This window comes from Sus scrofa, chromosome 13, assembly GCF_054392235.1.
Source record: "Sus scrofa isolate SSC_HxYL_T2T_F1_AM1 chromosome 13, Sscrofa_HxYL_maternal_Yorkshire_Landrace_v2.0, whole genome shotgun sequence".
Taxonomy (NCBI): Eukaryota; Metazoa; Chordata; class Mammalia; order Artiodactyla; family Suidae; genus Sus; species Sus scrofa.
The window spans coordinates 151,494,182-151,510,155 of record NC_139395.1 but is presented as its reverse complement, the minus strand read 5'-3'; the positions used below and the strand labels follow the sequence as shown (position 1 = coordinate 151,510,155).

Below are 15,974 nucleotides of genomic sequence, written 5' to 3'. Positions count from 1 at the left end.
GAAACCTGGGGCAGAGCTGGGAAGGCCAGCCCCTGGTTGTCTGGGTAATCCATCTTGTGTTTTTGCTGCAGGGTGTCCATAGCCACCGGGTCCTACCCCCATAAACCTTCCTTCTGCCCTGTGAGGGAGGAGGTTGGCACCCTACAGAAATTTCCAGACTGCTCAGTCCCTCTCTCCAGTGAATCAGTAGAGCCAAAAGATCGGAGCCAGCAACTGGGTGATATTTACGGATCCTGAAGGCAGGACTTAAGGCTTCAAAAGGCTCTGAGATAACAAAAAGCCAAAGGGAATTGAAGAGATAGCCTGAAGGACCTTGGGTACAGGGAGGTCCCTGGATCTCTGCCTCTCTGGGGACATTTCCATTTTGAGGTAGTTAGCCAAAAATAGACATCAAACCCCTCATGACTCCCCGAATCAGCATTACCTTTCCGCCACAAGCTTCTGAGAGGGACCCAGGTTTGGTGTGGAGGAGGCACCCACTCAGGGAGCACCTGGGAATGGAAGCTGAACCCCACCATCCCACCAACCTGCACAGGTCAGGCTCAGGGCTCCAAGTCACTTGAAACCCCCAACACTGCCCCCACCCTCACCTCGCACACATCAGGCCCCATCCAGCACGTCCTTAACAAACTGGTGGAAAAATATTGGTCATTTTCCCAGAATGAATATCTCTGGGCATATTTCCTGTACGCATCCCCTCATAGCAAAGGCTGTCACATAAGAAGATTCCAGGGGAACACTGCTCCTCTTGTTAAAGCAAAGACCCACCTCTAAGCCCCCGGGACATAGAACATCAGGACAGTTGTCAAAAGGGCAGCCCAGCGCATGGCCCAGACAGCAGTGCCAGTGTTACGTGAGCAGCATCTTCCAGGCCCTCCCTGGGGAGACCCATCCTGCCATTTAACTGGCTTGTGGGAGACAACAGAAGAGCTGAACGCAGCAGCATGGGGTGGAAGTTCAGGGTCACGTGCATGTGTGACAGAGAAGGGCATGTGCGCCATCCCTCCTCAGACACCAGTACTTGAGTTGGGAGGAACTGGGCAATGGTGCCAGCTTTCAAAGACATTTATGGAAATGCCCCAGCTTCTCTCCCAGGGTCCCACATCTTTCCCTGTCAAGCAAGTCCTGATGCCAAGTCTTAGCCTTTGAATCCTATCAGCTATCAGGATTTAACATTCTTGACAACCTGGAGAGAATCTTTAAAAAGAAGGTTTGATCCTGGAGACACCTTTCAGGATAACTGGACACTGCTTTCAATATCCAAAGATGCTTCCGAGGTGATCAACTTTTGGTCTCAGAGAGATGCATACAAGAGACCAGGCAAAGGCATCCAAGAGTGTCATAGTCTGGGACAGTAGTGAGGTCAAAGTGACTGAGAGTAATGGTGACGCTCAGGCCAAGGGGTTTCCACCTGTATCACTCGCAGATCCCAGAAGCACAGGAGCTCATAAATGCATCCGAAAAGTGAGATGCTTCCTATATCCCTACTTTAGACCAGGAACCAAAACTTCAGAGATGGACAGACCCTGGCTCTCTAGTAGTAAAAGCACCCTATGGATGTTTGATCTCTTTTCTAAAAGATCATCAGTTCTATAGACTGATGGGAGGGACCCCTGAGCCTGTAATGACACTGGCAGAGCCTCTCTGCATTTTCAAAAACCATTCCTTAAACCCCATCAAGACCTCTCTCGCAATTCCAGGCAGATCCCCTCCAGCCGGAACCCCCTCAGTCTGGACCCTATGCACAAGGCCTCCTTTCCATCAGGGTGTCTCTGCCACTGCATGTCCATGCTTGCTGGAGCCTTGACTCCTCACACACCAGAGGGTATGAAGCAAGAAAGCCAACCCCCCCACACCCCCGTCACACCAAAGAAAAGCATTCTACTGAATAGCTTGATGTCAGAGCTAGCAAGGTCAGCGGTCAGTCAGAGAAGGTCCCCGTTCGACAGGTGCAGAGGGAGCAAGGGCTCTGACCAAGTCCACGTGTTCAATTAGAGGCAGAACCAAGACTCTCATTCCCTGCTCTCTAGCCCTGGGGCTGGCTGGCTGTGCCCTGCACCCGGAATGGGGCGTGGTAAGTGGGCACCTGAAGGGCCAACAAGAAAGGGTGTTGCTGCCTCCCACCACCCCCAAAGGCGGAGGGTGCACTTCCCCAGCCCAGACACTTCACTTTTCTTTCTTCAAAGGTAGGAGACGACCCATTCTGCATGGGCGGCATGCATAAAGTTTTCCAGGAGTGCTGACACTAACTCCCCATCGAGAGGGGGAAAAGCAGCCATAAAGATAGTGGGACAAATGACAAAAGCTGAATATGGGGCTGTGGATTAAACAGCAGTATTGGTTCATTGTTAAGTGTCCTGATTTTAATGATCGCATTGTGTTATGTTCTTAGGAGATACAACACAATAAGATATTCAGCAGTCAAGGGCATGGTGTCTCTATTCATAAATGGCATATATTTATAGAGATACATGTATATGTATGAATATGTATGATATATGTATGAATAGACATAGTGTATATAGTATATATACAGTGTATATAGATACATAGGAGATGAATATTTGATGAATGGTGAATATATACGAGTTTATACATAGAAAATGACAAAACAATGGAACAAAGTGTAAATAATTGATGAGCCTAAGTAAAGGGTATACAACAGTTTCTCATCATATTCTTACACCTTTTCTGTAAATTTGAAATTTTATCCAAATAAAGTCATAAAAAAATTCCTGTTGCGAGGCATGTAGCAAACACCCTGAGAGGTCTCAAGATCCAGGGAAGCATGCCAGCTGGCACCCCCTTCTCCCCCCAGCACTAATGACAGCCAGACCTCCCCCTCACCCCAAGGTGGGCACTGCCCAGGCTGTGTGGACAGCACAAGGGCTGGCTCTGAGACTGTGAGGGCACAGGGTGGTGTGGGAGGAGCGTAGAGCAGGGCTGCCCTCACAGTTCCACATCTTACGAGCTGTGAGACTCTGGGCAGGATGGTTTTGCTCATCTGTAAAATGGGAACAACTATATGTAGTTCCATTAGGAGAGACTTGCCTGAAGCGACTTGGATTGAGTGCCTAAGATGACGCCTTCTGTGTAGGTGCTTCATAACTTTTGTGTTGTATCACGGGCAGATAGAGTCGGGGGCCCTCGCAATATTCACCCTAGTGTCTGTGCCTTTCTCCCTCCGGTCGCCCCTCATGAGAAGAAAGATATCATCATTCTTCCTCAACCAAACCACATCCCTCTCCTCCTTCATAACCTGGCCCAGATTTTCTCTCATCCTGAAATCGCCCCAGACAACCGCCTCCTCACTCTTGTACTTGTGAGCTGGTGTCCAGCAGTCGGTTTTCTCTCATCTGGCCCCTGGGTGTGGGGAAGATGGACCTGGCTTTTCCCTCAAGCTCCCCAGGGCTTGGCGGGGGAGGGGTTGCCCAGGGCCCCTCAGGCACTGTCCGCTCTCTCCCTCACAGGATGGAACATCCGACCTGAGGAGGGCAGGGAATGCAGACGGGGATCTGGCCACTGTCTGTCTGACAAGGAAACCGCTCAGCCTTCCCTCGGCCACTGGAGGAAAGAGGGATTTCCGGGTTAGATTAGGTACTTCCCAGCCCTTGATGAAAATGAACACACATACACAGCCCACCACTCAGTGACATGAGAATCTGGACTTTCTCATGGAATCAGAGTTGCCTGGGCTGGGGACAGCAATGCTAAGAGAAAAAGGCAAGCTGCAGAGATGTACAGGCTGTGTATCCATTTCTGTAGGAAAAACATCCAACGGGCATATGTGCCCGAGTTATGTGTGAATATTCAGAAAAAAGTAATTGCAAATATCTTTGAGAAGGTGGGTGGAATCAGGGGTAAGACAAAAGAGGGCTTTCACGTTGTACTTGGTATATTCCTGTACTGTTTAAAATGTTGAAGCAACAAGGCATGCATATTTAACATATGCATTTAAGAAGTATTACAAATTATCCACCGAAGGGAGGAAAGCACTGGGGGGGGGCAGACCCCAAAGACACCCCCCCTGCATCTCCTATCTCTGGGCAGCTACCTCCTTAGGGGCCTCCTGGGAAGGAAGCCCCACGGTGTATGCAGGCACCCGGGAACTCTGCAGGTTTCTGAAGGACACGAGCACATGTGTGTGCAGGGGGAGGGGCCGTGGGAAGCACTCTACTGATGCTCTCAGCGCACCCTGGGTGACAGTTGGGTGATGGGGGCTGGGAGGGTGCATTGGCAGACAGATTCCATGTGGCCATTACTATACGTGGAGATGCACACTTCCACTCTTCCGGGAGTGAGACATCTGTCTGTAACTCCAGCTCGAAGGCTTTCTACACAGAATGAAACTCCCCTTCCACGACAAGCAGTGCCTACTGTTTACTACGGAGATGAAGCCTTTCAGCCAGCTCCACCCCTCCCCCAAGGGGCACTGCCCGCCGTGCCCGCTCCCTGAGCATCTGGAGGGGCAGAAACTATGGCCTCCAGCCTCGACCACAGAGCGTTTGCTCTGTCCCTAAAGGCAGATACCCTGAGGAGAGACCCTGAGGGGGTTCCACATTTATCCAAGGCTGTGACCAGACCTGCTTCTCTTCCCAAGACTGACCGTGCATGGGCACCGGGCCTCCCTCTGGAACAGCTGGTGTCCAGCCTGACTGACAGCACCTTGGAAGGGCTCAGGGGCTCAAACAAATACTGAAGCCTGGATCCCACTGCCAGAGATCCCGCTCGACTTCGTCTGGGTACAGCCAGGGCAGCTGGAATTTTAAAAGCTCCTCAGGTGAATCTAAGAGCCCAGCCCTAGAGCTGCATGTGGACAACTTGACTGGGGTTCTCCACAGCCTTCTCTTCTCCAGGCAATGACCCCAGGCCCCAGGTCTGCTCACTGTCTCCTGCTTGTTTTTCTCTTTCATGGCTCCCCTCTGACCCCCTCACTTCCTTCAGGATTTCACTGGAATAGATGGGCCGGAGCTGAGGCCAGGAGGCAGGAGGCCTCCCAGCTGCACTCCAGGCAAGCCCGCTTTTGGCCCCAGGAGAGGAGACCAGCCCCATCAGACCATCACTTGGAGCTCATCTAAGAGCGCTTGTCTCTCCCACTGACATTTCCCATAACCAACAGAGCACGGGCCCAAGAAATCCATTTGGACAGGAGAATCATGAACTTATTCCCACTCAGTTCTTCTTAGACTTGTTCATGCATTTCCAACAACGTATTAAATGGCCACTCTTAACAACCTGAGGTTCCCCAGTGGTTAAACATCCAGGAGAAACTATCATTCCAATTTGGCTGCCCCGGTGTCCTGAGGGCCGAGCCTCCCCCTGCCAGCTTGGCTGTATGTGAAACAAGGAACCCGAGCTTCTCATTGGGAAGGTCAGTATGTTGCTTTGAAGAGATGAGAAGAAACCTAAGTTACGGAGCACCACCTCATACCGGAACAAGACAGGCAGCCTTTGAAATAATCTAGCTCCCTTTCCCTTATCAGTGTGGGTAATTAAGAGTTTGTTTTGTCTTTTGCTCTTTTAAAACACAGAAAGAGTATGTAGGGGATGTCCAAGCAACCCCATACCTACTGCCAAAGTTAGAGGTTTCAAAGCATAGTTCCATCAAAATTTAACCAATAATTAATTGGTAGGGGAAGCCAGGGCTGCATTATGACCTTTGTGGACTCTAAGCACTTTTGCCTTTGGGAGCCCCTTCCTCCATTAAAGAAAAAAAAAAAATATATATGTACATATATATGTGTGTACATACACATAAAAATCATATTTTATAATTGCATGGGTATAAAGATGAATATATTAATATTATGAATGAAAACATTTTCCTTGAACTAAAAGTGAATTTTTTTTCTAATTTCATAAGATAACGAAATATTTTTGTGGGTCCATAAAAGCACCATGGACCTAAAAGACTAGGGGCCCTGGGGGAAGCCGAGATCCCCAAAAGAGAGAAACAGCCATGCAGGGTCCCAGGAGAAGCCCCTCCCCCCACTTGGCTGTTTAGACCACAGCTGCAAGTTGGTTCTGAGAGATGCTGGTCAGGTCACAGCCCCGTCATCCTGAAAGGTGCAGCCCTGAGTCCGCCCAGTCGGAGGCCCAGGGAACTTACAAAGGAAGAGGGAGGATGAGGCACAGACACGTCACCATGACCCTGGGAAGGAGAGAGTCAATGGCAGAGGATGCTGAGTGATAGGGGAGCTCACGACAGGGAAGAGTTCTTTTCAGCTGGAGCGAGGAGGAACTCAGGATGAGCTGGCTTTTCCGTGGGAATCTGTCCCACGAGAGAGGTGCCGGAGCAAAGGCACAAAGGGAGGAGCACATGGATGGTTGGTGCACATGGAGGAACTCAGTCTGGCTTGAGGATAAGATGGGAGTACAGGTGTTGGGGGGCAGCGCTCAGAAAGAGAGGCTGAGGCCGGGTGTTAGAACATGTGCACACATGTGGCAGGTGGGCCAGGGTGGCAACATGTGAAAAGATCACTTGCATGGGGTCGGTGGGCTCTGGGCACTGCTGGGCACTGCAACCGGGAGTGATCCTATTAGGGCCACCATGTAGCAAGCTCCGTCTGACAGGCAAGACTCAGTGGGAGAGATGAGGGGAAGGTCACCCAGGGGTCTTGGTGGGAAGCAGAAGGGGCCTGGGTAAGGTTGAGAGGGGGCAGAAATGGGTGAGACCGCTCAGGCTGTGCAGAGATGGGAGGGCTGAGAAAAGGCCACAGGCCGGAGCTCACGGGGCAGCAGGGTGAGGGCAGGGCCAGGCTCCAAGGAGCACAGGCGAGGAAGCGGGGCCTCTGACACCAACCCTCAGTCCTGGGTCTGCCTGAAAGAGCTGAGCAAGTACTTACTCTCTGTTCCTAGCACAGGAGGAAGAGAGCTCTTTGGCCTCCGGGCTTTCATCTCCGGGGCCTTGGCATTCTCTCCGGTGGGGGCATCTGGAATAAAAACAGGTCACAACACACATGAGTTGGCAGCTGCCCAGGGAAATGAACAAGAGAGGCATCGAAATAAAAATCCCTCCTCACTCCACCCTGAGGGCCCTCAGCGCCTGCTGGGCAGATGGTGTCCATGGCCGGGCACCTTCCTTGCCAGAGCACCAAAGAAGGAGCTTCTGCTCCACTGGGCTGCTGAGTGCAGCTGCCCTGAAGATGGATGGACAGGCCATCCTGGGAACTAGTTAACGCCTTCCCCGCTACAGCACATGCGGGCCGCCAGGATCACATCACTGGCAGGGCTGGGGGTGTTGGAGCCCCTCTGCTCACCAATCCCCCCTTACTCCCTTCATTGGGTCTTTTTTTTTTTCCTCTCCCCATAGGGCCACAACTGTGGCACATGTTAAGTTCCCAGGCTAGGGGTCCAATTGGCGCTGCAGCTGCTGGTCTACACCACAGCTCACAGCAACGCTGGATCCTTAATCCACAGAGGGAGGCCAGGGATCGAACCTGCATCCTATGGATACCAGTTGAGTTCTTAACCTACCGAGCCATGACCGGGAACTCTTTTGCTTAAGTATTTATTATTTATTTATTTATTTATCTTCGGGTATAGTTGATTTACAATGTTGAGTCAACTTCTCCTGTATAGCCCAGTGAGTTGGGTCTTAATTTGCTGGGTTTCCAACAGCTGGCTCTAAGGTCTCTTGAACAGAGGAAGCGGGGGACCGAGTCTCTGTCCTCATGCTCAGAATCTGAGGGGGCTTGCAGCCTGTTTTCTTTGACTTTCTTGCACAGATGGGCACTGACAGTTGGATCTCCAGACCAAACAAAGGCCTCTGAGCAGGTGGCTGGCATGCCTCACCTGCTCTGGACTGAGCCCCAGACCGTCGTGGGGTTTCTGTGCCCTCCCCAAAGTGGACCCAGTGAAGCCCACAGAAGCAGCCTCTGGGCAGAGCTGAAAGGCTGCAGGAATCAGCACACACATCCTCAGGCCTGTCCTCTACTGTCTCTATGCTCATGCCAAGTGTGGACGATGCCAGGGGAAACCCTCTTTTGTCAGGGCAGCAGGGTTACATGGTGCTGGGCTGGGCAGAAAAGGCCCTCACGGGGCCCCGAGGAGGCGGGACCCCAGGAAGTTGTGAGGAAACCACCCAGGATAAGAAGGAGCTCACTGTACCGCTATCACTCCGCTCCAGCATTTTCCCTATAAGCAACTCCCTTCAGGGACCACGCTGGGAGGGAGCCTCCCCACTCAGAGCCCCTTCCTGTGCATCCTTTTCCTGCTCCTGAAGAGGAAGTGCCCAGGGAGAAAGGAGGGGGTGGGACTTTCCAGCAGAGCCTTGGCCGCATTCCTGTGGCTTGGCCAGGGAGGAAGGGCCAGCTCCCTGTCCCCGCCTCCAGGATGGAGCAACTGCTAACATGTGCTCTAGGGCCTGGGCTCCTGGGGCTTTGGGGGGTGGGCACACGAGCACGGAACTAGGAGCTGGGCATTTCCCTGGCATGCACACTCCTGGTGCTCCCATGTGGGTGCACTGTTCTTTCTAGATGGCATTTGGGTCCCTTTCCTCTGCAGCATCTGGGGCTGTCCATACAAATTCCTCCACACCAGTCAGGCTTCCTTCCTAACCCAAGGCCTGCCCATTCTCCATTAGGTAATCTAGGTATGGAGAATTGGGGCAGGCCCCATGCAGGCTCAGGCAGGTGGCTCTGAGGGGCTCAGGCCTCCAGGGCTGTGGGGACCATCCATACTGCAGGTGGCCAAAAGCTGTGCATGTGTCACCACAGGAACGATTCTGAGGAATCCCTAAGTAGAACTTCTTAGCAGTCTGTGCCAGGGGATGGGGCTGAGGTGACAGAGTGGGAAGAAATCTCTTTGAGCGGCACTTGACAACTCTGCCCCCTTCCCTGGTCCATTCCTCACTGCATTTACCCTTCTGCCACCCTCTGTAAGGACAAAAGAGCCCCAGAGGACGAGTCAGGGGTCCCCACCATCTGTAGCTGACATGACCTGTGTCCTGTTTCCTCAGTGGGCTGCCCGCACATCGGGTTCCTCCACACCATGTGTGGACATGGCTGGAGGGGCAGCAAGTCCCATGGGGAAGGGGTGATTCCATTTTCTCACATTGGGAATTTTCCCCAGACAGCATGGTCATTCCCGGCTACAGAAAAATCCTTAGCACATCTTTATCCACCTCTGTGGTCCTCAACCTTGGCTGCACTTTAGAAGCACTTGTACCCAGGTACCTCACTCCCCAGATCCTGGTTTAATTTGTCTGGGTGAAGGGCTGGGTGTCAATAATATGCTACCAGGTTGAAAACTCCTAGTCTCTCTCCTTGTGGTGGGGGGTGTGTGTGTGTGTGCATGCGTGTGTGTGCGTGTGTGTGAGAGAGAGAGGGTCTCGGGGACTATTGCTAGCGTCAGGAAAGCCTGTTCATGCTTCCCTTGATATTTGCTGGCCAGGCTGCCAGAAACCCGGGTCAGGAGTGAGTCTACACTCCCTGGTGCAGACCCTCCCTCTCCCCTTCCTTCAAGACCAGCACCACCAATAGCACCACTGCCAATTTCAAGAAAGGCACACCCAGAAATCTGCTTGCTTCCCCCCTTTGAAGGAAAAGGAGGGGAGAACAGAGTCTGTACAGAGAGTCCTCTCTCCCGGGCATCAGCAACCTCCTCACGTCTTTCTCCTGGTGAGTTCCGGAGCATCAGGGGAAGAGATACACAAGAACTGAGAGTTTTTAAGTTGATGGGTAAACTGGGGCATAAACAGAGGATGAGAGGCCCGGTTTTCCCAGGTTTCTGAGAGAAGGGAGACGGACCAAGATTCCTTCCCTCCTCGTGCGGTCATGTGGGCTTTGCTTCCAAGCAAGTATCATGAGAGGTGGGACGGAGAGAGGGGGGCTCTAGTTTCAGCTTTGTCGGCACCGATCCTGGGATGGTGGGCAAATAATTTCCACTGCCCCAGGTCTCCATTTCTACATTCGTACAAAGAGAATGACACTTCTTTTCTCTCTCCACCTCACAGCTTTACAAGGCTTGAAGAAAGAAAGCAGAGCAGAAAAATGGGCATTTACTCATTTCATTCATTTCTCCTGTTCGCCACATATCCTCACCTCCTTCCCATATCCGCTTTAAAATCCTCCATCTTCAGTTCCCGTTGTGGCTCAGCAGTTAACGAACCTGACTGGCATCCATGAGGACACGGGTTCGATCCCTGGCCTTGCTCAGTGGGTTAAGGATCTGGTGTTGCCGTGAGCTATGGTGTAGGTTGCAGACACGGCTTGGATCTGGTGTTGCCCTGAGCTGTGGTGTAGGCCGGAAGCTGTAGCTCTGATTTGACCCCTGGTCTGGGAACCTCCATATGCCTCGGGTTCGGCCCTAAAAAGATAAAAAGACAAAAAAATAAAAATAAAAAAATTAAAATGCTCCATCTTCAGAAAGCCCTCCCCGATGGCCCTCTCCTGCATGTCTCCTGCCTCTGCATCTGTCCTCAGCTCCTGGGTGTCTGCTTTACGCTGCCCTGTGAATCCACCATCCCATCATATGTTTTGAGCCTCGTGTGTAGAAGTTCTCTGTGCCTTATCTTTCTATCTGGCCACTAGGAAAGGGGCTTAGGTTTTGCTGTCAAACCAGGCACACTCCCGGACTTGGAGCCCCTCTTCCCTCTGCGGCACCCCCGCCCCCTGGGGGCTGGGCCTGCACCATGAGCCACTAGCATCCGTGAGAACCCACTGCAAGAAGCCGGCTGGGAGGACCCTGTGCTTAATCAGAACCAGCTTTGAGCTCACATGGCTGCCTGGGGGATAAAAATAATAGTAATAAAAGTTTAAGAGCAGTGTGTATTTTCTATTTTAATCAGGTTGTGATGAAACTGAGCTCCATTTCGAGATCTGGGCCCTGGGGCGGGAGTCCTTTGCTGGCCTGCTTCTGCCCCCAAAGAAGCACAGGGAGGGAGGAAGGTGGTGCTGGGGGGAGATGGGGGGCCTCTACAGAGAGAGGAAAACGCGTCCTTATATGGACAAAGCCTCACCCCTTCCACTCCAGAGCTAGCTCAGGCTCAGCTCTCCAACACGGCGTTTCTCCTTCTGTCTCCCCCCAAGAGAGGTCATTCCTGGAGCTATAACCCTAGGCAGGGGAAATGAGGTCTCGGGAGCCTTCTGGAAGGGGGTCTGAGTTTCCAGGAGCTGCATGAGGGGGCAGGGTGGAGGGGCCGGCCTCTCTCTCTGCCTAGCAGCAAGAGGCAGGCTGTCACAACTGAGAGTGAGACAAGCATCTTCTTGGCTCTGCAGGTCGGTGACTGAACACTTGGGCAAGTGCCTGACCTTCCAGGAAAATGGGAATAATGACACCCCAACAGAGGAGTGAATGAGATATGGGGTCAGAGCTGGCATTTATTGGGTACTTCGCCTGTGCCCGGCACGATGTTAAGTGCTGCATACATTTGTTTCAGGTTGAATCACACCATGTGCCAACCTTCAAGAGTTTTTGACCTCCTAAAACAGCAGTTTTATTTAGTTCAACCTAAATAAAAAGTACGTGTTAGCTGCCTGTGACGATGCAAAGAATAAATGTGACAATGGGAGCAGACTGAGGCTAACAAAGACAGGTGTGTGGAAGTCAGCTCAGCCACAATCAGAAGGGCTCGGTGGCCAGCGGGGCAGTGGACCACAGTGGTTAGGGGCCAAAGCATGGGTTTAATTCCACCCAGCCAATGCCTAGTTGCATGGCCTTCGGCATGTCACTCAGCCTCTGTACACGTCAAATTAGGTCTTAAATCCCATTGTCATGGTTACAAATTACCCCTGAGTTGCCAACTCCAAAGGCCAATGCTCAGGCTCCTTTATTCTACTTGGCAGATCATTTGATGCCACGCTCTGCATCACTCCTGTCTTATTGCAATGACCACTCTCTGGCCTCTGGGACACTCCCTCCTGGATTTCTTCCTGTGTGCTTGTGGCCATCCCTTCCCAGTCTCCTTTTGCAGATCTCTGTGCTGCCCTACTTCTCAGTGTTGGACTCTCCTTCCCCCCTCCACCCACATCCATCCCTAGCGACCTTATTTAATCCCAGGACACTGAGTGACCTCATGCCAATGGCTCCTCATATCCTGCCTCCAGCCCCGACCTCCTTCAACTCCAGATCATCTAAATGCCTGCTCCTGTGACATGCCCACTTGGATGTTAAAATGGACATCTTTAAACTTGACATACAGGAAGCTCTTGACTATTCCCCTCCTGCCTGCAATTCTGATCTCAGCAGTTGGTACCACCAGGGACCTGCGCTCGCTCCCAAAAGCTAAGGGTCACCTTTGACATCTGCTTCTCTCTCTCTCCATTTCTAATTCATCAGCAAATACTATCAGTTCTACTGTCAAAGCATTAGCAACCTGATCACACCCCACCTCTCCATGGAGGCTCAGCTGTATCACCTCCTGTCTGGGCTATTGCGGCAACCCCCGTCTGCTCTCCCTCTTACCCCTCCTGGGTCTGGTCACGGCCTGAGTGATTCTTTACATGGCCGGTGTTGTCCCATCACATTTAGAATAAAATCCAGTGTCCCGGTCACAGTCCACCTGGCCTTGTGGATCTGGCTGCTGGTCCTCCTTAGTCTCGTTTCCCACCACTCTGCTCTGGCCCAGGGCTCGGCCACCCTGGTCTCCTTACTTCTCCTCTGGGAGTGTCTCTGGTACAGTCTCAGCTCAGGTCTGCTCCTGTCCCATACCCCTTCCTTTCTTCTGCTGGGACTCCTTCCACAAGACTTCAGGCCCCCTGGTCAAATGCCTCTGCCTCAGAGAGGCCTCAAACCCACCCCCCCCAACAACGCATCCCTCCCCGTCACCAGCTTTGCATTCTTCACGTGTTGTTGCCTGAGATCATGTGACATCTCTGTTCATCTGTATTTTTGTCTCTCCCTCACTCCAATGTCAAGTCTCTGAGAAGAGGAACTTCTGTTTTGTTTACTGCTTTTAACTCTAGAGCAGTGCTGGGCAGAGTGGCTACTGACAATTCTGGTTGAATGAATGCCTACAAATGCCACCCCTTAACACATTCATGCATGGCCCTCCATGGTTACGAAGCCCTGGGTTTCATGGGTACCTGCAGCCCGAAGCCCTCAGCAGGGTGGCTGGGAAGGGTGGCCTGCGCTGCTCTGTCTGGGGTGAGCCTGCCTCACCTCTCACCTGGGACTGAATGGGAGGGAGTGGGCCAGTGCGGCCAGAGGTGCAGGACTTCCCAGTAAAAAGGGGCCGTTACTCAGGGAGACCCAGATCTCTCGGACAGTGGACACTGCCATGTTAGTCACCAGATGGGGAGGCCACGCAGGTCGTGGAAAGTGCAGACTTTGGAAGCAGACACACCCAGGTTCGAGTCCTGCTTATGCTGTGAGCCCCCCACTCCCATGCAGGTGGCTGGAAGGGCCTGGGCTCTGGGATCAGAGACATAGTATCTCCTGAATTCTGTCTGTGTGACCTGGGGAGGGTGTTGACCCTTGCAGAGCCTAGGTTTTCCCATTGGGAAAGCTGCCCTGTCCAACCAATGCATAAACTAAAAATGCACAGGAGTCTCTGGCCACGGAAGGCCTAGAAGGTCAGCTTTTTCTCTTCCTGGGTGAGTTTTCTGGCAAGTCCTTACCCACTCCAGGCTCCAGCTGCCCTCTGTGGTACAAGTTTTCATGCCTGCTGCTGCTCTTGGAAGGATCAGCCATATGACCATAATCAAGAAAGTGCACAAGAGCACCCTTTTTCTTACCGAAACAACCCCAACAGCAGGATTAAAAGAGCCAGATGGGCTGCATTACATTCTGTCTTCACTATAAGAGGGAAGCAGTAGTGTGGAAAATACAGAACAGTCAATGAGCCAAAGTCATTTTTATGAGCTCTTGAAATTCATCATTCTATTGGCCACAGATGAATAGTCTAAATGGTGTCTGGCGCAGGCTGCACGAGTGATAATGAGTGGCTGTCGGGGGCAGGGCCAGCCTGACATCAGCATCAGCTGCGGTCTCCACCCCAAGTGAGGAGGGGCCTCGAACCCCCTGGGGAGGAAGGCAGGACAGGTCCTATCCAGAGGCCCAGTGGGCAGCGGCAGATGGACCATGATGGACGACTCTGCACAATGACTGGGCTTGAAAATTCAAAGTTACTTAGGACAAGTGGTTTTTCACTGTATTTTAATTCCTGACTATTCAAAAAAACTTGATTAAAAACTATGGACCCTTTCTTCAGACAAACGCTCTAATCCACAAGCACACAAAATTTTGCCTCTCATACCAAAGGCTACATGGACCCACTGGGATGTTTAAGCCAGGTACTGTCACCTTAGGGAGCAGGAAGCCTATTTAGGTGAGAGGAGCACAGGGGGGAGAGATGCTGAAAGGTGGTGGGAGAGCAGCCTGGGTTCTTACTATCTGCCCAGGGGTGGCTCTTGATGAAGAGATAAAGGTAAACGTGGCAAGAAGGCCACCCACATGCAGGAGAGGAACATAATGCCATGGGCAGCAGCAGGAAAAAGAGTGGGTGTAGAGGGAGCTGCCCTTTTTTCTCTTTGGAAAAAAACAAAACCAAACCCAATTAACCGTAGTCAGCCCTGTTATCTCAGCTGGTCTTCCTCCGATCCCCTTCCACGCTCTTCTCCTAAGACTCAACTCCCAATCTGTAGCCTGAGGCCAAACCCTGCAGAGATGCCTCTGATGGAACCATATAGCTACATTACAATGGCCGAGAACAGCGGAGAGAGCAAGGATGGCAACTAGAAAGGGACCAACTTAGGGGCAAAAAAGCCCTTTTCCTTTGCAGAATGAATTCCCCAAATGTTAAAAAAGAAAAAAAAAAAAAAAAAAAAAGAAGAAGAAGAAGAAGAAGAAAAAAGAATCCCCAAATGTATTCTGTAGAGAAAACCAAGTTTGGTTTTCAAAATAAACCATTGGCTCTTTCTGGAAAAGGTGCTGACACTTTGCAGATAAGGAGAATGAATTGTGGTCCTGTCTTCAGTGAGCCGTGTAAATAGGACCCCGAGAGGCCAGGGATTCCAGACGCAGATAACCTCATTAGCAAGTGGGGCTGCCTTCTAGATTGCTGGGAACCAGCATGGGTCCCAAGTGTGGACTGTTGGAAATAGGCTTCTGGGGTCAAGTTCCCAGCAACGCTGTGTTTTGAACTGCAGCACCTGTCTAGAAAGCAGCAGGACTCTGACCTGGGTCGGGGATAGGAGTAAGTACCAGCAGCCTCCTTGCCTCAAAACATATGTTTCCAGCCCGCTTCCGAACCAGCCATGCACTGTGACCCATAAAATCTGTGGGTCAGACTCTGTGACAAACACATTAACAGAACTCCAGGGGGGAACACACGATATTCCTCAATTTCAGCTTTCCTATCGAGTATTGACAGTTTACGTTGTGTTGCCGCTGTGTGAAGTTAAAAACAAGCAAACGAACAAAACTTTTCCTTTCCAGACTCTTTCCTTTTCTCCCATTCCTTCCCTATCATGGATCTCAGCTTTTAGGATCAGGATCTCACCTTAGAAAATCCAGAAGGGAGACCAGGATTTCACCTCGTGCAGAATGCCAGTGACACTGGTTAGGGTTTTAGAAGCCAAGTGATCACATTTGCAGTCGGAAGAACAACGAAGCTGGTTTTCGAGATGCCTTATATGGGCACCAGCCTTTAACGTGTCACTGAGAGTTCCTCACCAGGCATTTCAAGGGCAAGAAATTGTTTTCCCCAAACCACCTTTTTAGAAAGTTAGTTCTAGGCAAGTAATGAAATATCAAAAAAGGCACTGGACCGGGAGTCCCAAAATGGGACCCTGGTCCCAGCTTCGCCTGAAGCCTTGCCTCTCTGAATGGCCAGGGCGTCCCAGGCTGTCAAGTGAGGGTGGCAGCCTAAACCATCACGGGGTTGTTCTGCTTCCAAGTCTCTATCCCCAGAGGAGAGTCACAAACACGCTCGCTCCCTGGATTTCTTTAGGACAAGTGCCCTTTCCTCAGGGCCGAGACCCGCCCCTCCTCAGGAAACTCCACTGAGACCTGACAGGCCCCTCCGTGTCCGC

General features: G+C 51.7%; 1 protein-coding gene across 50 annotated transcripts in view; it reads right to left on the bottom strand.

Annotated features, from left to right (window-relative positions):
* Nucleotides 1–15,974, bottom strand: part of MYLK (myosin light chain kinase) — a 299,269-nt gene that overhangs the window by 57,548 nt on the left and 225,747 nt on the right. For all 50 annotated transcript variants that reach the window (XR_014822439.1, XM_084986980.1, XM_084986986.1 and 47 more), the window contains 1 exon segment: nucleotides 6,846–6,932. Coding sequence is in view for 49 of the 50 variants with exons in the window: in XM_084986980.1 (XP_084843106.1) it covers nucleotides 6,846–6,932 (87 nt within the window). In the remaining variant the exon portion in view is untranslated.